This window comes from Mauremys mutica, chromosome 1 (assembly GCF_020497125.1).
Source record: "Mauremys mutica isolate MM-2020 ecotype Southern chromosome 1, ASM2049712v1, whole genome shotgun sequence".
Classification (NCBI taxonomy): Eukaryota; Metazoa; Chordata; order Testudines; family Geoemydidae; genus Mauremys; species Mauremys mutica.
This window is the reverse complement of record NC_059072.1, coordinates 164,918,045-164,945,094: the sequence shown is the minus strand read 5'-3', so window position 1 is coordinate 164,945,094 and position 27,050 is coordinate 164,918,045. Positions and strand designations below refer to the sequence as shown.

The 27,050-nt window shown below is 38.7% G+C and overlaps 1 protein-coding gene across 4 annotated transcripts in view; it reads right to left on the bottom strand.

The window, feature by feature from the left end:
- Positions 1-27,050, bottom strand: part of DCBLD2 (discoidin, CUB and LCCL domain containing 2) — a 62,491-nt gene that overhangs the window by 18,818 nt on the left and 16,623 nt on the right. For 3 of the 4 annotated variants that reach the window (XM_045001727.1, XM_045001728.1, XM_045001731.1), the window contains exons 2-9: positions 26,704-26,931; positions 20,655-20,792; positions 15,380-15,431; positions 13,117-13,189; positions 11,948-12,081; positions 10,168-10,208; positions 7,585-7,800; positions 2,967-3,091 (exon numbers count right to left, since the gene is read on the bottom strand). In XM_045001727.1, coding sequence (XP_044857662.1) covers positions 2,967-3,091; positions 7,585-7,800; positions 10,168-10,208; positions 11,948-12,081; positions 13,117-13,189; positions 15,380-15,431; positions 20,655-20,792; positions 26,704-26,931 — 1,007 coding nt within the window. Of the gene's footprint in view, positions 1-2,966; positions 3,092-7,584; positions 7,801-10,167; positions 10,209-11,947; positions 12,082-13,116; positions 13,190-15,379; positions 15,432-20,654; positions 20,793-21,282; positions 21,407-26,703; positions 26,932-27,050 lie in introns of those variants that run through there. The other variant, XM_045001730.1, reaches the window with a different exon arrangement.

Below are 27,050 nucleotides of genomic sequence, written 5' to 3'. Positions count from 1 at the left end.
CCTTCTAAAAGGATGACTGATTCTCATAGTTAGCGATGGCTGAGTAAACACTTTGTGAGGGTAGCAGTCTGACTTCAACTCTGAGGCTTTGTTAAATTTGAGCCATTTCAGAGTGCTGATTAAACCTGTTTGGTAGGCCTCACTCTGCTTTTAAATATTTTCCAGGACTGGATCAAGAGCTCTACTTTGGAAACTTAAAGAAAGTACATCTTTGTTGACTGTCCTGTGTTTAACCCTGAAACCATGTGAGTATCAATACACAGAGTGGAGATTTGGCAGGAGAGAAAATGAAGAGAGAAGAGAAGCCATTCCTGGGATTCTTCCTTTGAATCCAAACCTGAGGCAGGCAAGTTGTCTGGAAGAAGAAATTCTCAGATGAGTGAGTCCTTAGGTGAACTCAGTACATGCCTCTTTCTTGTCTTTGGCGTCTCACCACCAGAGCTATAGATTTAATCCTTTATACAGAAGGATCAGTGAGTTTGGTTAGCTCCAATTTCTCTCAGCCATATTCTGGTGGAGGCTAGGCACGGTAGGACGAAGAATTCTCTCATAGGTTGCAGGAACACTTTCACCTCCTCCAAGAGAAAGGAAGCAGAAGGGGTCAATGTCACCTTATTTGAAATTCCCTCTGAATGATATACTTGACCTTTGCTGGCCTGCTCCTGAAAAAAAGTCCATTTGGTGTCCAGCGGGGAAGAGGAGGCTCTCAGGACCAGCTCAGATGGTAGGCTATCCTACACTAGCCATACTGATGATTGAGATGGAGGATGATGACAGAATAGTTTGGTTGTCTGAGACTGGCAGCAACCATTGGATAAATTCTGCAGAAGGTTATCTCTAGGGTAACTAGGGAGTTTAAAATCAGCAATGGTGAGCTACTTACCCCGGGGCTGGCTGAAAGCACTGGCAGCTGTTTGGGGTGTGACTGTTCAGTGATGGACAGGATTTTCTGCTCTGGTGCAGAGTTCAGCTAAGCAGCCCCTAATCTGCCAGTGGCATCCAGGAGATTGTCTGAAGAAGCCTTAGGTTCAGGAAGAGACATCTGGAGCAGCACTGGAGCTGGTTACTGGCATGTCTGCAGATGTACAACTAAACCTGGTAACTAGGACACCATTATTTATAGTGGTGCTGCTCTCACTACTGTTGAACCCTCTTGATTAGGCCTTCCTGTTTGGCTACTGCTGGGAACTCAGGTTGCCAGGTTCCTCATTTCAGCTGAGCAACTGGAATGTCACTTCTGGTGGTACCGGAAGGAAGGCTACAAGATTGCACTCACTGGGAAGGGCTCCTCCTAGATACAGAAAGAACAGGATCTCTCTGCCGAGAATGTCTGCAGGGGATCTGCCCATCTAAGGCCTCTATCTCTGGCTCTGCTTGAAGCCAGGGGGGTTGGGGAGACCACAAGATACTGAACACTGGAACAGAGATGTTCCCAGCTAGGAGAAACAAAGGAATTCTAGCGTGGCTTCTGAGTTATTCCTCTAAGTGCTTGCTATGTTCTCATGTTAGGAGGCAGAGGGAACCAGGAAATTTTCTAGAAGGGTGAACGAAGCTCCTTTCGGCTGATTGACAAGTCTGGTCCTACCTCCTGAAGCTGCAGAGCCCAGAAGAAGCAAGTGTTGGAATGGTAAGCCTGGATATGAGAAAAAACAAATGAATATTTCTAACTTTTGGTTTTAAAAAGTTTGGCCACCGTCTCCTCTAACATTTCTTGGAATCTTATTTAATTACATGAACATTTTGGGAAAGACAAAAAAAAAAGAGCAATCCCACTCAAAGTATAATACCAGTAATACAAAGAGACAAAGTAGGACAATCTCATTATGAAATACTCCTAAGCCTGATATTAAAGTTATTAGTGTAATTTTAAAGAGTATTCTTAACAGAGTAGCAATGTGACAGTCTGTTGGTTGTTCAACTGCATGAGATAGCATCTTTTTTCCAAGAAAAGTATTGGCATGTTCAGCCAAATGATCAGACTTCCCACATATAGTTGGATTCTTTATAATTTTGTCTGTATATGGAAACAAGCACGGCAAATTAACATAATTTAAAATAAAAAAAAAAACTGTACTCACATTAGGGTCTAGAAAAGTCACTTTATTGGATTCTAGACACTGCATGAAACCCATCAGGTAACATATATTGTGCCTACAAATTTGCAGCAAAATAAACCAAATACTCGTTTCAGTGAGGTCAGCAGGAATTTTGCCATTATTTTAACAGAATCCGAATTTAGACCACTGGGAAGAATTAAGTAGAGATTATTAGTCTTATCTAATTTTCGTTACCTATAGCCATTCAAGTGATACCTTTAAAGTTTTTTTTTTAAGTGCAGGATATGCCATGTGTTTAATAATCTTACATTTTTAATACAGATTTATTTTGAAATTACATATCACAATAACTCATTCTCAATGAGAACTTTTAAAAATGAAATGTTTACTATGGAATTTAATTGGTTAAATGCCATGAGGAAAAAAAGATTATGTGCTAATATTTTTGTGAAAATAGTGGGAGATGAACAGAAACAGCGTAGAGAAAGGAGAAATCCAAATACTACGCTATGTTCACAAGGGAAAGAAAATCTCTGGTCTATGTTACTACATATGAAGAAAAATGTATTTTGGGAAAAGTCTAGATATTCTGACGGGAATACAATTATAGGAAGGCAATCTAAAGCTCATAATGGGAATTTTCTAATAGAGATCTTTTCTCCCTATATCACTTCTGTAATTCAGATCTTTACTGGATATTTGTATATTTTCCACATCTCATGAATGTTATTTGTATGAATTCAGATTTAATTTTGCTTATATGCTATTCTTGGGCCAAGGATCAAAACTGTAATTTAACATGCTGTGAAGAAAAATCACTTGGTAATTTTCCTCATTATTCCTGACCATATATACATTATCTAAACACTCATCTATGACTATATCTAGAAAGTCTGTACTAAATTTTACCTTATCCTGATCAACACCAGGTTCTCTGTATACTGTCCATTTCTGTGCATCATCACTGTATAGAATTCGGTAGGCAGAGATGTAATAGTAGTACTCTGCTATGGTGGATCCAGTAGTTATAATGCCTGTGAATATGAAGGTTTCCATTTACATAGATGCCAAACGTCTCTCTTTGAAAATGTTTTTGTCAATGTTTTATACAATGATTTATAATATGAAGCATATACCCAGGATATGGTAACTTTAAGTAGAGGAATCAAGCATATGATCTCCTCTGTGTCAGTTAATATTTTAAAGGGTTTCCTCTTAAACCATCAGGATCTATAACTTCCACATCCGCTGACAATTATTTTAAGTTACTTTTCTGAAAATGTCCTTAACATTTTTTTTCTTTGCATTTCTTGATGGGGCGTCAGGCTGCTGCATTTGGCCTTGTGTTCTGGATTTACAAAGACAAAACCAAAGCCCCCCTGGTTCTGGATTCACAGGCTATATATAAGCAGCATTGAAAGACCACAAGCTTTCTTAGGCAGGTACTTACAGTATTATAACAGTCTAAGAAAGGTTTTTTTTATAGAAAGCATTAATACAGGCATGAGATTAAAGGAAAAGTGTAAGATCAAAACTGTGAATCACAGCCAGAGAGAAGATGGAAAGAAGAAGAAAAGTTTGTTGTATGGAAGTTGATGAACCAGTACTGCCACTGGCAGAGAGACAATTAGCCGGGATTACAAAGACCATCCCTGAGAGGGCTGTGGGACTGAACTGACCACTTAAAAGGGGATGGTTTAGGATTGTCTTCTTGAAGTATAGGTGTTAGAGAACATAACCACTCCACCTAAAACTAATTCATTTTTGGCATGAGGCAGATTGCAAACACACACAATAAGGAAAAGGTGAAACAACTTTGAAGAATTAATGCAGAAGAGGAAATAGAGGTGAATGCAACCTGTCATGCAGTGGTTGCCCTACAGTTGGGTTTACATGAGAGGGACATCCCCAGACTCTGACAAAGACAGACACCACAAGCCAGTATTCCAACTCTCTGCTACTTCACACACAACACATGCTGCCATCCACTGAAGCACATGGCCACGATTTGACCTAAAGATCTTAGCTTGTGTGTTCTGGACAGAGCAAATGTAGTGTACCTCCAAGGAACACACCCACTTCCACAAATAGAAAGCAGTGTGTCCATGGTGGAATTGAGAAAAATAGCAGATACAACTCTCTCTCTAGATTAATATTTACTACAGGTACTAAGGTACAAGCAGCCTTTCTGAACAAAATTAGGGAAGAGCTCTTCTCAGAGATGGGTGGCTGATTTAATCAACATGAATTAATCCTTTTTCTCCCAGGAAACACTAAGAACAGATGGAACAACAGCAACAGAAAAAAGCCAGCTATATTATATACACAAGGGGAGGCCCCGTGATCACAACTGCAAAGTCATGAGAAACCTTTGAATTAAGGCACAATGAGTGTCAGGGGTTCCATTTCCCAGCACACACTAATTGTTATCCCAATGTAAGATTGTTTGATAGTTATCAATCCCTTCATGCAACGGTTCCCACCTAACTGCTCCAAACTCCATTGCTGTTCAATATGTGGTGAAACTGCAAAAACTTATTGTATTACTGAATTAATAGTTATTGAGCGCCAGCTGTGACACACATCCCACTCATCAAAGCTTCAATCCAGGAAAGCACTATGCACTTGCTTAACTTTATGACATGAGTAGTCCGCCTGACTATTCATAAAAGTTAAGCTTGCACATATCTGCTGTGCTAGATCACAGCCCAAATATCTTAGTGAAAATATGGAGGAAATTTCTGGTGGTTTTTTCCTGCTTTGTAAACAGATTAAAAATAAATTAGTGTTGCCATTCCTGTCATCTATATTTAAAAAATTAAATATTTTTGAAGCACACAGAGATGAATTCGATGAGTCATGTGAATGTTGAAAGAGCACATGCACAGACATTAGTAACATGCACAGAACATGCAAGATAAAAGATGATTACTTTCTCCTTCTGTGGTCACATGCTTCACTCTATTAAAATGAAAAGTGTATGTTCACGGCAAGGTCTGTCCAAAGAAAGGGCAGCTTGCCTTCTAAACAATGTACACAGTGTGGGGAATGCACTCAAAACCATGCAGTCATAAATGGGTGTACAACATGAGGACGTTATACTTTTGCAATTCCTGGACCTTACAGCTCTACTCAGCTCTATGGATGAATATATTCAACCAGGATCAGAGTTGGGATATCTATCACGGTCTGTTCTCTATCAGTGACAAGGAAAACTGAGAAGAGATCTACCAGATTGGATTACACTTAATGATAGGCTGACTGTACATAAATGTAGCATTTATACTGAAGTATACCTTTCTTGTATCAATAATTATTACAAAATACATCTGCTTTCTTTGATCACACATAGGCACTGGAACAAGACAGGCTTTCACATCTCTTCACAAGAAATGACCACTTAGGGAAAAATTCCCTGAAAGCATATGAAGTTTGAAATGCAAATGTGTGTCATAATGTGAGATGCAGTACAGACATAATATTAAGCCCTCGCTACTTAATTGGAGATGAGAAACCTTTTAAGTGCTGTTTCTCCATACATGAGGTAGTGATGGATCATATAAATAATGAATATAAAATAAAATGTACAAAGATCCCCAACTGCACAGGCAAAATACACAAAGTGAATTTAGTAGATTTACTGATATTTCAGTCTTCTAAAAGCTCCTTCAAGATGTCAAGGCTACCATAAAAAAGATGGAGAAAAATTGTCCTCTCTTGCCATGGAGGGTTCAAACTACAGTATAGCAGATTTAGATTAAATCTCAGGAAAAAATTTCCTAACTGTAAGAGCAGCAGGACAATGGAACAAACTGCTTAGGGAAGTCATGGAATCTCCTTCACTGGAGGTTTTCAAAAAGAGGCTGGATTACCAGTTGTTTTAGATGGTTTAGACACAGCAAATCCTGCATTTTGGCAAGGGGTTAGAGTTGATGACCCTTGTGGTCCCTTCTAACTCTATGGTTCTATGATTCTGTCTCTTCTATTTTGTATGCAAGATGAAGTGGGCACAAGAGTGATGGGCAACGGAATCAGAGTTAATGCTGTTTAACTATGCATTGCCTTTTATTTCTCTTTTTTTAATCAATGCATCAATTTTGAATTTCCAGATTAATTTACCAGGTATCTTCCCACCCAAACAAACTAAACTTTGTGATAAAAGGTCTTTAAAGATAGAAAACTGCAACACCGACAAAGGAATTCCCTTAAGGAGAGCATATGAACATACTAAAATCCAACTTGGCTGGTTTTGGTAGCTCAAAAAAAAAAAGTGAATTTATCATCTCGAGTAATCAAATGAGGTAACTCTGGTCTGCAACACTGATATGGGTTCCAAGAGATGAAACAAAAGAATGTGTCAATAAAAAGGCATCATAATGCAAATGGGATAGAAAATGTTTTTAGAACATAACTATTTCTATAGTGCCATAATATGCAGGAATTTGGCAAGGTCCTCGTCTCAGACATCTTTCTAATCTTAATACAACAATTAGGGAAAAGTGACAACGGGCCATACGGTATGAAGAAAAGGAAAATAGTTGTTGGGAGAACAGCTAGAAAGGACAATGATTCAGTGTGGTGATTTTCCTGGGTTTTTTTTGTTCTGTTTACATACTTTTAATATAATGAGGCATGAGTGACAGCAGCTACAGTTCAGGTTAATGGAAGATGGCAAGGTGACACTTGTCAGTTTTGAACTAGAAGGATATCACTTTATGCACAGGAAAACGGAAGAGATGATGAGATGACAGATGGGAATGCACAAGGCCAGTAAAGGGCTTTCAATGCACACACAAGAAAGCATCAGAACAACATGAGGCATGAGTCTTGGAATCCATCATTTTTTAAATTAAGAACGATTATAAGCAGAAGCATGACCCTTCAGTTTTTGTAGTTATAGTGTCAAGGAAAAACCTTATCACAGGAAGGTCACTTGATATAAAATCTAACTACATAATCAGAAAAGGGGTCTAGGAAAAGAATGTAGACTAACAGATACCACTTTAGATCTTGTTAAACAAACAAAAAAAGGAAGATTAAGATGTGGCTACCACTAAAAGACTGAAGTCAGCGGTCAAAAATTAGTTTGTAAGTATTATGTAAAATTGGAATGCCTCCTTTGGGTGATCCTCTTCAAAGAATGCAAACTGCTACATTAAAGAGAATTAACTGAGAATTGACATGGATATAAGAAAGCCAGAAAAGCCTTGTGGATCCAAAAGGACAATCAGCAGAAACAGGACAAGGCTGAAAAAACAATATAAAGGTGGGAATCAGTTACACAAAACTTGTTGGAAAGTTCCTATGCAAAACCACCCCCTAGAGTAAAGCCTAACTTGTCCACCTGTAATTCTAGAATTTCTTGGGTATGCTAAGTTAGGGACCATGGAAATATCATTGCTCTGATTACAGTCAGAAGCCAACTGAACTTCATATATATCCCCAGATTAAAACTGCATCAGTTATTAACCTACCCTATTCCTATCTTTCCAAATACAATTTTAAAAGCCATCTCAGATCTGCTTACCTGTTATTCTCTTTTCTTTATTCAGATCTATTTGTAACCACTGATACACATCAGTGGTAAAAGCAGCCCAAGGAGGTCCAGGCCTTTTCAATCTGGCTCTTTCAGGAGTCCAGATGTGTGCCTGGCCTGTTTGGTCAGGCCACTCTAGACTTGATGATGCAGTAATCTGAGAATCAGGGATTACTCCAGATTCCATTCCCAGTGTCCCATAGCAACCTGAACAACATAAGAGATGAAGACTCAGATGCAAAATCCAAAGTTACACAATCAAATTTTCTTGCTCTGAATTCTCCCTTATTAAATTAAAGTTATATTGTGTAATATATTGTTTTTTTGCAAGTCTGATATTTAATTTTATACCAAGGCAAACTATCTACCTCAGTGTCTAAAAATTCACAAAGTTAATTCAAATTGGAAAACTATAAACAAAGGGTAATGATAAAAAGCAACATATTCAGTTACAGATGAGTTGTCCAGTGCAGAGGGTCTCAAACTGTGGTCCATGAGTTCCATTCAGGTGGTCCGCGGATAGTTCCCGCTAAGGTGCGCGCCTGGGCAGCTGCACACAAGAGAATGAAGGGCCACCCACCTAATTAGTGGAGCCGTGCAGGTGTAGCTCCACTAATTAGGTGCCTGGACCTTGGAGAAGATGCACATACAAGGGGATGTGGTGACCTTGGGGGGGGAACAGGAGGTAGATGGGAGGGGGAAGTTGGGTGAGAAGAGGTGATGGGGGGAATTTGGGATGTGCAGGGCTGCGGAGGCCAGAGAAAGAGGCGACTTCCCCCAGCTCCAGGGCTGTGGCTGCCAGGGAGAGACGGCCCTCCTTCCCAGCCCCATCTCTGTGGCTGGGGAGAGACCTCCTTCCTTCCCAGCCCTAGCTCGGGGGCTGGCACAGCAGGGGAGAGAGGGCACATCCATCACATTAGAAAGGTAAGACTACTGATATTAAAATATGAGTTTTGTGCTTTTATTTGTAGAACAAAAAAAGTTAATTATTATTAAGTTTTTTTTTAAAAATATAACGCTTTTATCCAAAGCGCTTTACGGTACAAACAATATTTGGAAAGATCATTACGTGGTCTGCTGAGACCCTCAGCAATTTTCAAGTGGTCCACGAAAAAAAAGTTTGAGAACCCCTGGTCTACTTGGCTGCTGAGTAACATTAGTCTGACAAGTATCAGAGGGGTAGCCGTGTTAGTCTGGTTCTGTAGAAGCAGCAAAGAATCCTGTGGCACCTTATAGACTAACAGATGTTTTGCAGCATGAGCTTTCGTGGGTGAATACCCACTTCTTCGGATGCAAGAGAATACCCACTTCTTCGGACTTGCATCCGAAGAAGTGGGTATTCACCCACGAAAGCTCATGCTGCAAAACGTCTGTTAGTCTATAAGGTGCCACAGGATTCTTTGCTGCTTCATTAGTCTGACATTAATCACTTAATTAATGGAGTTAGATCGGGGGTAAATAGTACATCAATAAAATTTACAGAGGAAACTAAAGTTGGAGGTGTTACAAATATCAATAAAGACAAAGAAATAATAAAAAAGTGACCTACAGAAAAGTTATATTCAGTTTGGAAAACATCAGCTAATGTAGCTTGGAGAAAATAATCTGGAAGAGATATTGGAAGGAAGGGTAAAACATGGAAAGCAGTAATGGTCTGAAAGGTACAAGACTGATTATACTGGACAGCAATTGAATGAGAGTTTTCAATGCAATGCACCAACAAAAAGGATCAATGGAATTTGTGGCTTTATGTGCAGAGGCATACACATTGGCATAGCAAGGATGTGACAGTTTCTTGGTAAGGCTCTGGCAAGAAAGAATCTGGATTGGCATGTTACATTCAGTTCTGGGCATCAAAATACCAGAAAGATAAGAACACAGAAGAATAGAAATTAAGGGGCTTGAGAATTATATATTTTTTAAAACTCAGTTAACACTCAGGAAGAGGCAACAAATTAGCTTTAAGGATGAAGTAAAACAGAACAGAGAAACAGAATGTAAAAAACTGCTACAAATATAGAATGACTGACCAAATACTGATGTTTCCACTTTTCAGAATACACTTAGATAATTTTATTCTTATATTGTAAACTATATTAAGAAAGCAACAAAAAGGTAAAAGAATGTCTCTTTTTGTAACAGGACAAAAAAACCTTCTTGAATATTGACACATGGGGAAAGATTTAAAGGGCAAAATAATTATAACTTGGCTAAAGAATAACTTTAGAGGCTGGAGGGAACACATTTTTAAATGCCTGAAACCTAGCAATGGAGAGGTTTCATTTAGGAATGTGTAAGTTGAAATATGACTCAGAGCAACTGAATTAAATTAAAGGATCTCATTAAATTAGACAAAGCATCGATACCAACCATACTCATCACTTATTTGTATACTCAAAGTCCTCAAACTCTGACCAATCCTCACAATAATCCAAAGATCTAAAAGGTACTATTTGATTAACACAATAAAAATAAAAGTCAGTTGCAAGCACAACAGGCCTATTTTTTAAAAAATGTGTCCCACTCTAAGTTTATATCAAAAATCAATATGCGGTTCATAGATAATATGCTTACCACTAGTCTTAAACGTGAAGAGACTTGCAGATAATAGTCCTCTGCAAAAAACAAAAAGAAAGCTATTTTTGTGGCTGCCACTGGAACATTTAAGACAAATTGTTCTCAATTTTATTTTCCCCCTACTACTGCATCCCATCAGGAACCTATTCATGCCCAAATACTTTTACTTATTGAAGTAGCACCTGTTACCACCACTATGGATAATGGTTTCAGCACTGTCAGTATGAACACCTTTGCTTCAGGCTGAAACCTGGCCTAGAAGGTACCACCTAGTTTAAAAGATTTCAGATGTAAACTAGAAGTATAAAAGTGCAGCTAATGATATATCTAGAAGAAGAGCAAATTAAAAACATTTGGCTATCTAAATGCTGAAGCTGAACAAGAAAACAATGGTCAGCTCCCTCCACCCTCTCTCATTTACTGGGGTTTTGTAAGACCAGAAGGCTCTAAATCAAGAGGACCACCACGTTACTCACAATTTGCATTGTGCAATATCCTTCTTCTAAGTACCAAATGTCCAGGCATGACTACACTTGAAATATCAACAGATCAAACTGAACTAAGCTCTGTTCTACGAGATCTGATATTTCAATGAGCACTGCAGCACTGATGCTTCAAATTTAGACAAGTACCAGTAGCCCAGTTCAGTTTGTGATCTTCTAACAATATATAATCCTTTAATACTCAAAATCCTGCAGACTCCGTAACACAGTATGTTGGTGCTTCAGAAGAAAACATGACTATGAATCCATTTAAAAAAAAAAATCTATTTCACTGCTCATTCAGGTCCTGTCTAAACTAACTTTTTCTAAAAAATTCCCACTGTGACCAACACTGGTTCAGCTCCACTGGTATTTGCAATGTTGGGAGCCCTAGAGCAGAACAGACACTGGCATTTACACCATACCAATTGGACTTGCTCTGAAGACGTTTACATGATACAGTATTCAAAATGCCCGGAGCAGCCAGTAGTCTCTCTGCATTAGGGCTCCAAACACTGCTGTCATCAAACAGGGCTGAACAGTGGGTTAGCAATGGCAGAAAATTTTCAGAAAATTTCCCAAATGTTGATGGGGGTCTCAAAACAGACAATGATCTACAAGTCCAAACACACACCACAATGGGTTTCAGGTTGGTCTGAGCAGTCAGCCTTGAAAAACAGGTTTCAAGTAACCAGACAACAGCCACCTGCTCTTTCCTCAGTGTATCTATCGGCCATAGGACATGCTATAGGATCAGCTGTTGAGATTCAAACTGAAGTTTTACACTGCAATAGGTAAGAATTTTTTAAAAAAACCTTCCCTGGCTATTTATTTTTTTTAAATGGAAGAGGAAAAAAAATTACCCCACTGTAAGAAAACTGAACAAAGAATTACAAAAATGATATTGTTTTATTATATACATGAATGACAACAAACTACAAAGTAGCAGTCAAGACTAGCATATATTCAATCAAATTATTATTTAAAAGAAAAACTATTAGGAGTTTATGGCCGTTCATATATTTTTGAAGGTAGATTCCCTAGTTTTGCAATGAAGTCTTAATGTTCACTTATGGCCTAGATGTTACAATAATTTGGACAGGAAATCATACACCACAAAAATGAGTACAGCATAAGAACCTACTTAGAACAGAATCTACCATTCCTATGGATGGGTAACTCCACTAGTTTAAAGTTTTCCCTTGATACAACTGATGATCACAGATTGATTTACATCTCCTATTACCAAGAGGTAAGCATTAAATATATGAAAACAACAGAGCAAATATACTTACACTTTTGAGGTGACATTGTTAGCCAAAGAGCTTTCATAATATGGAATGCCTTTGCTGATTACAACATTGATTTGGCCACCCAGAATATTGGACACAACTCCTGCATGCACACCAGCCATGCAAAGTGACGAGGACTTTGAAGAAAATAGAAAATAATGTTCACATTCTTTTTTTCCGAAGTGTTTCAGAATTTTTATGCCATAAAGAAACTGCTATTTAATTGTCTCCCCACTACCCACAGGCACCATTCATTTTTGAATGTATAAGACATGAAATGCATTTTTCTGTTTTCTAAAAGAGAAGTGTAATGGAAGTGTATGGAATACAACATTATGCTTGAATAAGGTCTTCAGCTGGAACTTACATACTGAGGTGATGCAAGTGATTTTCAGTTTATTTTCCTGAGAATCTTTTAGGTAAGACTAGGTAAGGAGAATAGACATATCTACATATGCTAAAAGCCAGGTAGGAAAAAACTGGTTACTGTAACCTGTTTCTCTTAACAGAAAGTGCAGGAAGGGTATAGTTGCTCATTATACAATTCTGAGGAGCTACATACTTATTTGTTGACACAGCACCACTCATCACATTATCTCATCTCTGAGAACAGACAGCACAGAATACACTTTTTAGCACTTAAACACACACAACTTAGATGTTTTTATACACATTACTAGAGAAAACACTAGATAATCAGCTATTTTTGTTGCCAGAGTACAATGTAGTCCACACAATCAATCTCCATTCTGTGAGGAAGAGCTAAAATATGACTGCTGTTTATTGATATCCATTACAGTGTCATGAAATCAGAGGATGCCATTAAGAAGTCAGATTCCTCTCTAGGAAGCTGAATATTACAGACTTGAGACAGCCAGCCAACAGAAATAAAATGGGAAGTAATGAAGATTATTCTAGTGATCCACATTTCTCAACAGATATCAAAATGTAAGAGCGTGGAGTGCTTAACCACTTCTTGGAGACAGCAACATCTGGAGCTCCAGCCATGAAGCAGCTGAGCAAAATCAGCAGCATGTCACATTAGTAAGTATCTACTCCCAGAGCCAAGGAAATAGAGCTGACAGAAAAACATATGCAGCAGATTTTTATCAAAAAGTGCAGAATTTAATCAAACTTAAAATGAATATACTGTACTGTCTAAATTTACTTACATCGCTATATCCATGAGGAATAGTGCCAGAAATATCAGCAAAAGGAATCACACATCCAGCTGGACAATACTTACTGGAAGAAAAGGAGATATGAAGTCAATATATGCATGCCATTACACTTCAGTTTAAAAAGAGCAAGCAGCACATTGTAATTTTAAAGTTTTGCATCTCAAACCATGAACAGACAATTTACCATTTGGTAGGACTGTAATACTGTACTGTAATGTGGTCTAAAACTACCACCTATCAATATGTCATAATTTGAGACAGCCATCAAGTAGATAGATTTGAGACTCTATCAAGTCAGAAACAGAGACAAGGTGGATGAGGTAATATTGTTTATTGGACCAACTTCTGTTGGTGAGAGAGAGACAAGGATTTGAGCTTACACAGAGCTCTTCTTCAGGTCTGGGACATGTACTCAGAGCATCACAGCTAAATACAAGGTAGAACAGATTGTTTAGCATAAGTAGAGAACATATTTCAAGGGGCCTTTCAAGTGAAGTGGTCCCTTAAAAATGGCCCCTTGAAAAATGTTAACTACTTATGCTAAGCAATCTGTTCTATCTTGTATTTTAACTGTCACACTCAGTATGTTTCCCATACCTGAAGTGAAGCTCTGCATAAGCTTGAAAGCTTGTCTCTCTCCGTCTCTCTCTAATATTCTGGGACTAAAATGGCTACAACACCACTGCATATAAATCAGAAATATATATTCAGGAAAAGATTTAGAACAGTAAAAACCAGGCATTTGAGAGGAATGTCATGAAAGTATGTGCTTTAACTACATTTTTAATAAGTAAATATCCCTATGTCTGGTATCATGGCTGGTGTGCATACATCAATTATCTGTAAATTCTGAAGTTTTCAAATCAGAATCCAGAACTCTAGCATTAGTGTTTTTTTATTTTATAAACTTTTAAACTGTGTGTGTATATATATATTAATATTATAAACTTTTAAACTCTGTGTGTGTGTGTGTGTGTGTGTATACATACACACACACACTTTAAAAGTTTATAATATTATATATAAGTGAATAAATATATGTTATATTTTAAAATGGTATCTCTGGAAAGTGTACATTACAGAATATCTTCATATAGTGCTTTAATCATAAGAAACTGGTTGACTTCAGCTAATGCTTTTAGAGCACAGAAAGCAGGAGGCAAGATAGTTGTACTGCTGATGAAAGCACATGTTCACCTTCTAGTGCCAGTTTCTATCACAAAATAAGAAAAAGCAAATACTTGAGGAAGAAAGTTGGAATACACTATTCAGCAAAGTACTTAACATGTGCTCAAGTCCCAGTAAAGTCAATGGGACTTGAGCAAGTGTTTAAGCACTTTGCTAAATAGGGGCAAACTGTTGATTTGGATTGCAAAGATCAAATCTTGAAAGAGTGGTGGCGCCATGAGTTTACAGGCCCTCCAAAATGTAACCCAAATTCATTTATTGGCTTTACAATACTTTGTAGCTTTAAATGATGCACTTATTTGGGAAAAACATGTCTCCTGATGTCCAGCCTTGTCTACCATTTACCTGAAAGAACACAACTGTCTATTACGTCCCAGTAGAACCTCATTAATTCACACTAATTGTGAGACCAATGGCAAATTAATTTTACAAATTAGTAAGTGAATAAATAATAGAAAAGCAAGGGCTAATGCATCACAAAATATGCTTTTATCATCTGACAAGTGTATGTTAGATTTAAGTTGTGACAGATATGGCAACCACACACAGTATCTTTAGGGATTGTATTCTATTCCAGGGGGGAGAGTTACCACAGTTTCTCCAGGAACTAAAAAAATAGTGTGTGTGTGGGGGGAGGGGGTAGTGGTGGGGGGAGTGATTATGGTGGTCATTTGGGACTGTAAACAGTGACATGAGTATTAAAGGTAATACTTCTGCACATTTTGTAATTTATTTTGTAAAAGCAATGAATTCTTAGTAACATGAGCCCTCATTAGCACTATTAATTTTGGCTGGAAAGTGAGGACACTGCTGGTTTTTCTGTGTATTCATTTAGTGCAAATTAGAGAGGTTCTACTGCATACTAAAATGATTATCTTCATTTTTGGAAACTACAAGGTCAGAACTTACGATGTTGTCATTTAATCATTTACATTTCACCATCCAAAGGACTCTGTTTGAAACAAAGTGGCAAAGTGGAAGATGATGTATGTAACAGTATGAATAAAACCACAGTAAAATAACCGTAGTGACGGGGGCGGGGGGGACACAAGCAGAGCAGTCTTACTTGAATTCTGGTTCAGAAAAGTGACTTGCATTGTCTAAACAGGTTATTAGGTCTGGAAAGAAAAAAAATATTAAGTCAAGAAGAAGATAAAGACAACAATTTTAGCCAACTTTTTAAAAAGTACATGAAGCCCATCAAATTGAATCTCTCAGACTCATCAGGTTTCAGAGTAGCAGCCGTGTTAGTCTGTATCCGCAAAAAAACCAGGAGTACTTGTGGCACCTTAAAGACTAACAAATTTATTTTAGCATGAGCTTTCGTGAGCTAAAGCTCACTTCTTCGGATGCATAGAATGGAACACACAGACAGGAGATATTTATACATACAGAGAACATGAAAAGGTGGAAGTATGCATACCAACAGGCAGAGTCTAATCAATTGAGATGAGCTATCGTTAGCAGGAGGAAAAAAAAACTTTCTGAAGTGATAATTAAGATGGCCCATAGAAGGTGTGAGGAGAACTTAACATAGGGAAATAGATTCAATTGGTGTAATGACCCAACCATTCCCAGTCTTTGTTTAGACCACAGTTAATAGTATCTAGTTTGCATATTAATTCAAGTTCAGCAGTCTCTCTTTGGAGTCTGTTTTTGAAGTTTTTTTGTTGCAAAATTGCCACCTTCAAGTCTGTCACTGAGTGGTTAGCAAGGTTGAAGTGTTCTCCCACTGGTTTTTGAATGTTATGATTCCTGATGTCAGATTTGTGTCCATTTATTCTTTTGCGTAGAGACTGTCCGGTTTGGCCAATGTACATGGCAGAGGGGCATTGCTGGCACATGATGGCATATATCACGTTGGTAGATGTGCAGGTATACGAGCCCCTGATGGTGTGTCTGATGTGATTAGGTCCTGTGATGGTGTCACTTGAATGGATATGTGGACAGAGCTGGCATCGGGCTTTATTGCAAGGATAGGTTCCTGGGTTAGTGTTTATGTTGTATGGTGTGCGGTTGCTGGTGAGTACTTGCTTCAGGTTGGGAGGCTGTCTATAAGCGAGGACTGGCCTGTCTCCCAAGATCTGTGAGAGTGAGGGATCATCTTTAAGGATAGGTTGTAAATCTTTGATGATGCGCTGGAGAGGTTTTAGTTGGGGGCTGTAGGTGATGGCTAGTGGTGTTCTGTTATTTTCTTTTTTAGGCCTGTCCTGTAGTAGGTGGCTTCTGGGTACTCTTCTGGCTCTGTCAATCTGTTTTTTCACTTCAGCAGGTGGGTATTGTAGGTTTAAGAATGCTTGATAGAGATCTTGTAGGTGTTTATCTCTGTCCGAGGGATTGGAGCAAATACGGTTGTATCTTAGAGCTTGGCTGTAGACAATGGATCGTGTGGTGTGTCCGGGATGGAAGCTGGAGGCATGTAAGTAAGTATAGCGGTCAGTGGGTTTCCGGTATAGGGTGGTATTTATGTGACCATCGTTTATTAGCACAGTAGTGTCTAGGAAATGGACCGCTTGTGTGGATTGGTCTAGGCTGAGTGGGAGGCATGTAAGCACAATTTCAGCCCGTGCACGGTGACGGAAGCAATCTAATTCTGCATGGACTCCTCCAGAGGGTCGAAACAACAGACTAGACTTCTACATAGATTGCTTCCGTCACCGTGCACGGGCTGAAATTGTGGAAAAGCAACATCACTTGCCCCATAACCTAAACCGTGCTGAACACAATGCCATCAACAGCCTCAAGAACAACTCTGACATCATAATCAAACAGGCTGACAAAGGAGGTGCTGTCGTCATCATGAATAGGTCGGAATATGAACAAGAGGCTGCCAGGCAACTCTCTAACTCCACATTCTACAAGCCATTACCCTCTGATCCCACTGATGATTACCAAAAGAAACTACACCATCTGCTCAAAAAACTCCCTGAGAAAGCACAGGAACAGATCTATACAGACACATGCCTGGAACCCCGACCAGGTGTATTCTATTTGCTACCCAAGATCCATAAACCTGGAAATCCTGGACGCCCCATCATCTCAAGCATTGGTACTTTAACAGCAGGATTGTCTGGCTATGTGGACTCTCTCCTCAGGCCCTATGCTACCAGCACTCCCAGCTATCTTCGAGACACCACTGACTTCCTGAGGAAACTACAATCCATCAGTGATCTTCCAGAAAACACCATTCTGGCCACTATGGATGTGGAAGCCCTCTACACTAACATTCCACACGAAGATGGACTACAAGCCATCAGGAACAGTATCCCCGATAATATCACGGCTAACCTGGTGGCTGAACTTTGTGACTTTGTCCTCACCCACAACTATTTCACATTTGGGGACAATATATATCTTCAAGTCAGTGGCACTGCTATGGGTACCCGCATGGCCCCTCAGTATGCCAACATCTTTATGGCTGACTTAGAACAACGCTTCCTTAACTCTCGTTCCCTAACACCCCTACTCTACTTGCGCTACATTGATGACATCTTCATCATCTGGACTCATGGAAAAGAAGCCCTCGAGGAATTCCACCGAGATTTTAACAATTTCCATCCCACCATCAACCTCAGCCTAGACCAATCCACACAAGCGGTCCATTTCCTAGACACTACTGTGCTAATAAACGATGGTCACATAAATACCACCCTATACCGGAAACCCACTGACCGCTATACTTACTTACATGCCTCCAGCTTCCATCCCGGACACACCACACGATCCATTGTCTACAGCCAAGCTCTAAGATACAACCGTATTTGCTCCAATCCCTCGGACAGAGATAAACACCTACAAGATCTCTATCAAGCATTCTTAAACCTATAATACCCACCTGCTGAAGTGAAAAAACAGATTGACAGAGCCAGAAGAGTACCCAGAAGCCACCTACTACAGGACAGGCCTAAAAAAGAAAATAACAGAACACCACTAGCCATCACCTACAGCCCCCAACTAAAACCTCTCCAGCGCATCATCAAAGATTTACAACCTATCCTTAAAGATGATCCCTCACTCTCACAGATCTTGGGAGACAGGCCAGTCCTCGCTTATAGACAGCCTCCCAACCTGAAGCAAATACTCACCAGCAACCGCACACCATACAACATAAACACTAACCCAGGAACCTATCCTTGCAATAAAGCCCGATGCCAGCTCTGTCCACATATCCATTCAAGTGACACCATCACAGGACCTAATCACATCAGACACACCATCAGGGGCTCGTACACCTGCACATCTACCAACGTGATATATGCCATCATGTGCCAGCAATGCCCCTCTGCCATGTACATTGGCCAAACCGGACAGTCTCTACGCAAAAGAATAAATGGACACAAATCTGACATCAGGAATCATAACATTCAAAAACCAGTGGGAGAACACTTCAACCTTGCTAACCACTCAGTGACAGACTTGAAGGTGGCAATTTTGCAACAAAAAAACTTCAAAAACAGACTCCAAAGAGAGACTGCTGAACTTGAATTAATATGCAAACTAGATACTATTAACTGTGGTCTAAACAAAGACTGGGAATGGTTGGGTCATTACACCAATTGAATCTATTTCCCTATGTTAAGTTCTCCTCACACCTTCTATGGGCCATCTTAATTATCACTTCAAAAAGTTTTTTTTTCCTCCTGCTAACGATAGCTCATCTCAATTGATTAGACTCTGCCTGTTGGTATGCATACTTCCACCTTTTCATGTTCTCTGTATGTATAAATATCTCCTGTCTGTGTGTTCCATTCTATGCATCCGAAGAAGTGAGCTTTAGCTCACGAAAGCTCATGCTAAAATAAATTTGTTAGTCTTTAAGGTGCCACAAGTACTCCTGGTTTTTTTTCAGACTCATCAGTTGTGTGTGGTTCAACCAAAAAAGTCTTTGAATGAAAATGTATTTGTTAAACAACATACTAATTTGTGAATCTTTTATGGTACAGTAGAACCTTGATAATTTGTACTAATGACTTGGAAATCCACTGAGAATTTAGCATGTAAACATTACAAAATTGATCTTGTTAATTTATTTTGCATAGTTTAATTTTAATTATTACTGATAATGCTTCACAGAATGCCTGTAAGTGCACTGTAGTATATTTTAAAAAGTCAGAAATTCTTATACTCTGCTTACAAGAGGAAACTGAATAGAGAGGATGAAATTAGTACTGGGTTCTGGGTTTTAACATATGACAGTCTTGCACAAGTGGAGCAGGATAAAGTACAGAACACAGGAGGGCCTTTCCCACATTATCAGAGTGACAGCTAAAATCTGACATGTTTATCCCACTATGTCAATCTGAACTGTCAAGTTTAAATACACATACATTTATGCAAGTCAAATGAGAGAAAACATAAAATTTCAGAACGAAAAGAAGACCTCATCCACTTTTTTGTAGTATTAACTCTAACAACAAGGCTCTCAAACTGTGGCCTGCAGAACACTTGCTAGTGGTTCACAGAGAACTGGAGGATCATGTGTAGCTCTACACCCACATCTATTGGTGTCTAGGCTGAACACAAGTAGAAGCAAATGTAAAGAAAGAGGAAGAACATGTATAGCCGCCTCCATTGCAGGCCATGGCACCATAAGAGCATGGAAGGGGAACAAAGATGCTGTTTGCACAAAAACTGACAAGAAGCCACTAGCTGGGCCCTAGCCATAAGATTCCTTGGAGGGAGCAAGGAAACAGGATATGATGCAGGGGTAAGGTAAGGAGCAGCAGATCAGACAGAAAGATTACTGTGGCACCTTATAGACTAACAGATGTATTGGAGCATAAGTCATGCGTCTGACAAAGTGGGCATTCACCCACGCAAGCTCATGCTCCAACATGTCTGTTAGTCTATAAGGTGCCACAGGACTCTTTGTTGCTTTTTACAGATCCTGCCCAACATGGCTACCCCTCTGATACTTGACAGAAAGACTGGAACTGATAGATGTGTGTGAAAACAGAAAGGTAGAAAAATGCAACAGTTACCATAGGAATTATAGGAGACTGGGAATGGGATCAGAATTCCATGGTACTGCCACTCTATCAAGAGGTGATCTACACTAAAAATCTTCATCCAGCATCTTGGTTGTTATACTCCAAAAAATGTATTTAGTCTTTTATCTAAAGCAGCTGTTTCATCTGTTTCATTGCTTAACCCACTCTGAACAGTAACTTAGTGTATCCAGGGGGAAGGACAGTTGAGAAGTGTGAAGATGACATCTCAAAGAGTGTGCATTTTTAGATATCCACTGCTCATGTTGAGAACACAGAAAAATAAGTTTGTACTTATTATACAGCTTTAATTTTAATCACTACACAGAATAATTAACTGAATCTGACAAATACCTGATTTGTCAGTGGTTGAATATGAGGCAAGAAATCCACGCCCAGAAAGGTGTGTCCCGCTCATGAACTGTACTGTGACTTCATTACTTTTTGACTCAATTGAACTGTCCATCTGAAAGCCCAGACCACAGTATTTACCTAGGAAGAAAAAAAAAACTCATTAAAAAAATCTGTTTATGTTCAGTGTAAGCTCACATAAAGTTTTCTAATTACATTGAGGCTAAAGTGAACTGATTGTAAGTGAAGAACATGCTCAGTATTTGAGATGGACAGAGAGTACAGACATCATATTCATTTCAATTGTTGATTCAATCAGGGATACCTATGAACATGAGCTTAAACAGTAGAACAATTAAACAGGACTATTAGAGAACCCTAGAAATATACGGGTAGAAGGGATCTCAAGAGATCATCCAGCCCCCTGCACTGAGGCAGGACGAAGTAAACCTAGACCATCTCTGACAGGTGTTTCTCCCACCTGTTCTTAAAAACCTTCAATGATGAGGATTCCACAACTTCCCTTGGTAACGTATTCCAGGACTTAACTATCGTTATAGCTAGAAAGTTTTTTCTAATATCTAACCGACATCTCCATTGCTGCAGATTAAGTCCATTACTTCTTGTCTACCTTCAGTGGACATGGAGGAAAACCGATCACCATCTTCTTTATAACAGCCCTTCAGACATTTGAAGATCTATCATATCGCCCTCAGTCTTCTCTTCTCACAATTAAACATAGCCAGGTTTTTTTAAACATTTCCTCAGGTCACATTTTCTAAACCTTTTACCACTGTTAAATGGGAAACAACAACAACATGACAGATTGTATGAGAATTAAGTCCCAGTAGCAGCAAGACTAAAACAACAGGTTCCTATACTATTAAGACCTGGAGAGCACACAACAGGTTTAAATATTGTCTGGTTTTAGCCCTGGGAAAGCATTTATTGGCAGCAAAGTCCGACGTTTACTATAGACACAGACTCCTGGTTAACACTGTATACCCTAGGCTTGGAAGGATTAGATTTTTATTAGTAAAATGTCAGTAAAAGTCAAATTACCAAACATACACAAAGTGATGAAAAAATATTTCCATCAATCATCAAAATGTACAGATAGGCAAAGCAAGAAAAATGCTGCATAAACACTTATTAGAATTTGATTTAAGGATATTTACTTTGTATATTTTGACATGTGATGTTGACAATTTGTGTTTCAATAGTTATACAGCTTCTAACTTTTTGAATCTAAACATCTATGGTAATTAAATAATTATTGTCTGACATCCTTCTCCCCCTATAATTTCCCACAAGTGTGAAAATTTAAATAAATAGATAGATATCTAGCAAAATTATAAAAAATAAAATAAAAACTGAATTCTGCCAAGCCTACGTATACTGCAAGACCAGCCATGAACCTAGAAAAAGGGCTTGAAAAATTTCCCCAATACCTACTAGCTCAAATTCTGCAAAGCCTACTAGATAAGGTGAAAAATACATGTGCTTGCATGATTCCATCTGCAAACTTGATCAGAAATGATTTTATATATGTTTTTTCCAAGTGATTTATACCAATATTAAACAGAACTGGGCTGAGAACTAATCTCTTTAGGGCTCCACTAGAAACTCTTCCCCCACTCTGAGGATGAATCCATGAAATACTGCATTTTGAGATGACAAGTTATCCAGTTTTTAATTCATTTAATGTTCACTAAAATAATCTTGAACAGTATCTGAAGCATTCAGACATTTTCTTCCAACATTTTTTATTAAAAGGACATAAAGCAGACACCAAGGATACAACATGCCACTCACATTACATCATACTAGTTATATTAAATGCATAGAGCCATGAAGTTAGAAGAAGTCCAGAAGAAAGTTTCTTTTAAGCAAGTTTTTATATTTAATAGCAAGAGCCACCTAATCCATATCTGGGTACTAATTAATAGTTGGAATGAGCTGATGTCCCACAGTGAGCATCTCGGGCTATCAGCTCTTCCTAATGGACCATTAATCCCCAGATAATGCCCCCTCTGTAGTTTGGCTTAATATACACTTTACATTACATCTCCAAAATCTACTCCTAAGAGAATTCTGTGCCTAAAAATTCAGAGAAAAAAAAGTCTGCACATAATATTTTAAAATGCTGCAAAATTCTTCAAATTTGGTCAATCAATAAATAAATGTGGAAGCTCCAGCATGGCTGCACGGAGGTGGGAGATCACCCTGCAGCCTTCCCCACACTCCCGGACAGGGACTTGGCGGTGAGGCTGCACCTGACCCTGACACAGTACAAAGGCTGGCCCTGTCCCAGAAACACCCCAGGGCCCTGCCCCTCTGCACCAGGTGCACAAGACATGGTTATACAGGCTCAGCCCAACAGGATCCAAGTGTGGAGGGGCTTAGTGGGGGGCAGGGATCCAGGTGTGGGGTGAGAGATTTCTGTGTGGGACAATCTGCGTGCAGGCAGCTCAGTGAGGGATCTGGATGCACAGGGACTCGTTGAGGGTTTTGGGTGCAGGGACAATGGGACTCTTCAGGGGGGTCCAAGGTGAAGATGGCTGGGGCTTGTCGGGGTGGTCTGAGTGTGAGGTCTGGATGCTGGGGAGTGGGACTTGGTGAGTTGAGGTCCGGATGCAGCTAGTTCGGGCTCAGTGGGGTGGGAGGCTCAGGGAGGATTCTCTCCATCAGATATTTAAGGTATGCCACAAGTTTTGTGGAGATCTTTGGGTGCAAGGAGGAGATGTTCTGCAAAATTATCATAGATCCACAAATTCTAGTAGAGAAATGGAATTTCTGACTGGAATTTCCACTGTGGTTTGAGTTTGAAGACTTTTGTAAAAATAACTTTCTTTCAGGTAATGCAAGCCCCCAGTATTCGCTGACCAGCTGTAATTTTACTTTGTTAATGGAAAGATCCACAGTATAAGTTTATTGTCATTGTGCAGAGATTAACTAACAGTTGATCACAATAAACAGTATTGTGTACCTTTTAATAATTACAAAATAAGAATGCACGTGGAACTCACATGGGCCTAATTTGCAGGAAGATGTATTTGTAAAACATTTATTTTCATGTAGTGGTATACAGCACTCATATACTGGATTGAACACTATTATGAAGAAGTGCTAACAAAGCTAACTTCCCATGATAAGCATGATTTTCAAAAACTTTCCCACCCACCCCTACATCCACCAAAAATAAGTCAACACACCTGACATTTCACATTCCATATCTCATTATAGGATAGAATATTTTTGGAGCAAGATAAATGAAGAGTTTTCGGAGATATGCAGTTTTTAAAGTTTCCCTCTGATTCACTTTTCTAAGGCTTTCCTGTTACATTTTGGCTTGTCACGTTTCTGACCATATATAAACTTAAGAATTGCCTCTCCCCTTGTGGGCTCCAGGATTAGTTGCTCCAAGAAGCAGTCATTAACAGTGTCTAGAAATTTTATTTCTACATCCCATCCTGAGGTGACATGTATCTAGTCAATATGGGAATAGTTGAAATCCCCCATTATTATTGGGTTTTCTGTTTTTGTAGCCTCTCTAATATCCCTGAGCATTTTATGATCACAGGCACCATTCTGGTCAGGAGTATATTCTTACTGCTATAGTCTTATTATCCACACATGGAGTTTTTGTCCATAGAAATTCTATGGTAAAGTTTGATTTTATGCTTTCTTTCACATATTGTGCACAATCCTACCAGCGCAACTTATTCTGTCATTCTTATATATTTTGTGCCCTGGTATTATCGTGTCCCATTGATTATCATCGTTTCACCAAGTTTCTGTTATGCCAATTATATCAATATCCTGATTTAACACCAGGCACTCGAGTTCACCCATCTTAGTATTTAGACTTCTAGCATTTGTATACATACACTTACATAGATATTAACAGTGTTATGAGAATGCAAAGACTATTGCATTAAACATAAACACACTTAAAACCATATTATATACATGTCCATATTTCAAAAATGTGTGCATCTTTTTAAATATGCATAATACATGCAAAGTGTGAATGGCCCAGATATAGATTGCTGGGAGTAACCCAAACTTGAAGGGGGTGAAAAAAGGAAAGGCATAGGAGGCTAAATGGCAATAGGCGATATCAAGCCACATGAAGATGAAAGGTTGTCTAGGAAGAATGAAAGGCTTGTAAGGTTCACCAAGTCCTTCTTGAGCTTCCAAATTGTGCAGGGACTCCTTTCATTGAATAATGCTATTTTTTTAATATAAGAAAATTCCCTAGCAAATAATTTTTCAAACTTAACTTTCAGTTAACAAACTAACACTTCAGCTAAACAACACTTGAGAATTTTGTAGTTTTCCAAAAAAACACAAACATTGAAAGCCTGGAAATTCCAAATGAATGATTCAATTTACCAAAAAAATCCCAAACCAAAACAAAAAAACACCTGGAAGTACACAAAATACATTCAGGGTCACAAACATCCATAACTCTGATTCCATAGTTCCTTACGACAACTTTATCCATCTTCATCTCTTTCATGACCCCAAAAAAGTTATTAAGAGGTAAGGGTATTCAACATACACACATGGATGGAGAAGATTGCCTCAGAGTTTAGGGTTGTTCTCAGATGACACTTCAGAGTTAAGATTCTTTGACTGATCTTAATTGTGCAATAAATAAATAAAACCCAAAATCCAAGGCTTGCAAAGCTGAAATTTAACTTGGAATTTCCTGAATGTTTTTTAGGGGCTAGTGGGGAAGAGGAAAAATCTTGAACATTCTCCTACAAGTTTTTTGGCAGAACGGAGATTCCTTCCACCTTAACTCTCTATATTTTTTTTTTACCTGAGATAATTGCCTAGAGACAACATCAAGAGACAGGGTCAAAATGGGAGTCAGTTGTCGAATATCTCCACTATCTGTTGTTTCAAATATGTAAATTCAAGAAATTGTGTTAGCCATGGCTGCAATTTTTAGCATCCTTATTAGTTCCATGAATTAATCTGCTAGTAGCAGAAAAAGACACATACTGCTTAACGTATTATACTCACACCAGCTGGATACAGCTGAAAGATGAAAGAAAAGAAACAAATGAAGTAGAACATTTACTTAAGTCACTTAACTCACTTTTACAAGTGAGTAACAGACTGATCAGGCCTGGACGTTTCTTGCCATTTAAGGACCTCAGTGCTTTGTTATTTTAGAGTGAGTCTGGCTCAAGGGCTCAGAGCACATACTTATTTTCACACAGTCATCTAGGTAACAACAGTAAGACAAGTCAGCTTGAAAAAAGCCAGCATTCCACAAGTGCCTTTACAGCAAGATTTGGTTCAGCCACTTCAATATTCTTGGATTATACAAAAACAAAAACACTATTGCTGAAAGAAATATCTGTAGAAGAAAGTGTAAAACAGCCAAAATGCATCTGCATAGAAAATCCGGAGACTCCTTTTCTTTGGGTTATTACTCTTAAATTTTATACGGTTAGATTTTTACTTCTACCCTCCCTTTCCTTCTAACAGAAAACCATACAGCACGGCGACAAGTTAACTCTTCCATAACAGTGCTTTTAGGACAGTGCTATCATTAGCAAATTGACTGCATTCTAGTCCATTTTTTTCTGATATTGTGACGAGCAGATGCCATCACAGTAAGAAAAATTTTGCATGATTTTCTTGCTCTGGGAATAGGAGAAAATATACGATAGCTCTATTACACTAAATTCACTCCTCCTCCCTATTTGAGACCCTTGTATACAGTACACATCTCATTCCTTTTCATCATTTATTACATGATGGCCTTCACTGTACTAGGCACTGCACACATACACACAGGTAGACAAGGTCCCAGCCTGCTTAGAACTCAATGTAATTGTAACAATCCTCTGGCATTTTGGGAAGAATTATTGTGTGTATTATATTAAATACACATTAGTTCATGGTCAGTACAGTTTACTAAGAAGTATTTCTGAAAGCAAACAAATAGTAGGGAATGAATATTTTTCAAGTTCTACCCCACACAACAGCATTCAAACATTAAAAAACAAAGGGACATAAAAGCTCCTACCTATCTCTGTCCTGGTGGGTCCAATTCCATTGTAAACTCGCAAGTAATTAAAATGGCAAGCATCTGAATCTTCAATATCAAAATCACCAAATTTGAGCTGCACTCTCTGTCCGGATTTTACACGAATCTCCCACTCACACACCGTGCTGTTGGGATACGTCTGTGGGTAGTTTATTGAAGTAAGAGTTCCACTTTCCGGGCCCAGAACAGTGTGTCCACAACCATCACCTTAAAAAAAGAAAAGTTTTATCACAAGTAAATGATTCATATAGCATGTGCCTTTAAAGGGTCATTAGTAGTCAACCTGGTCTTTAGGAATGACAGATTTTTGGAAGGAAAGTTTTACT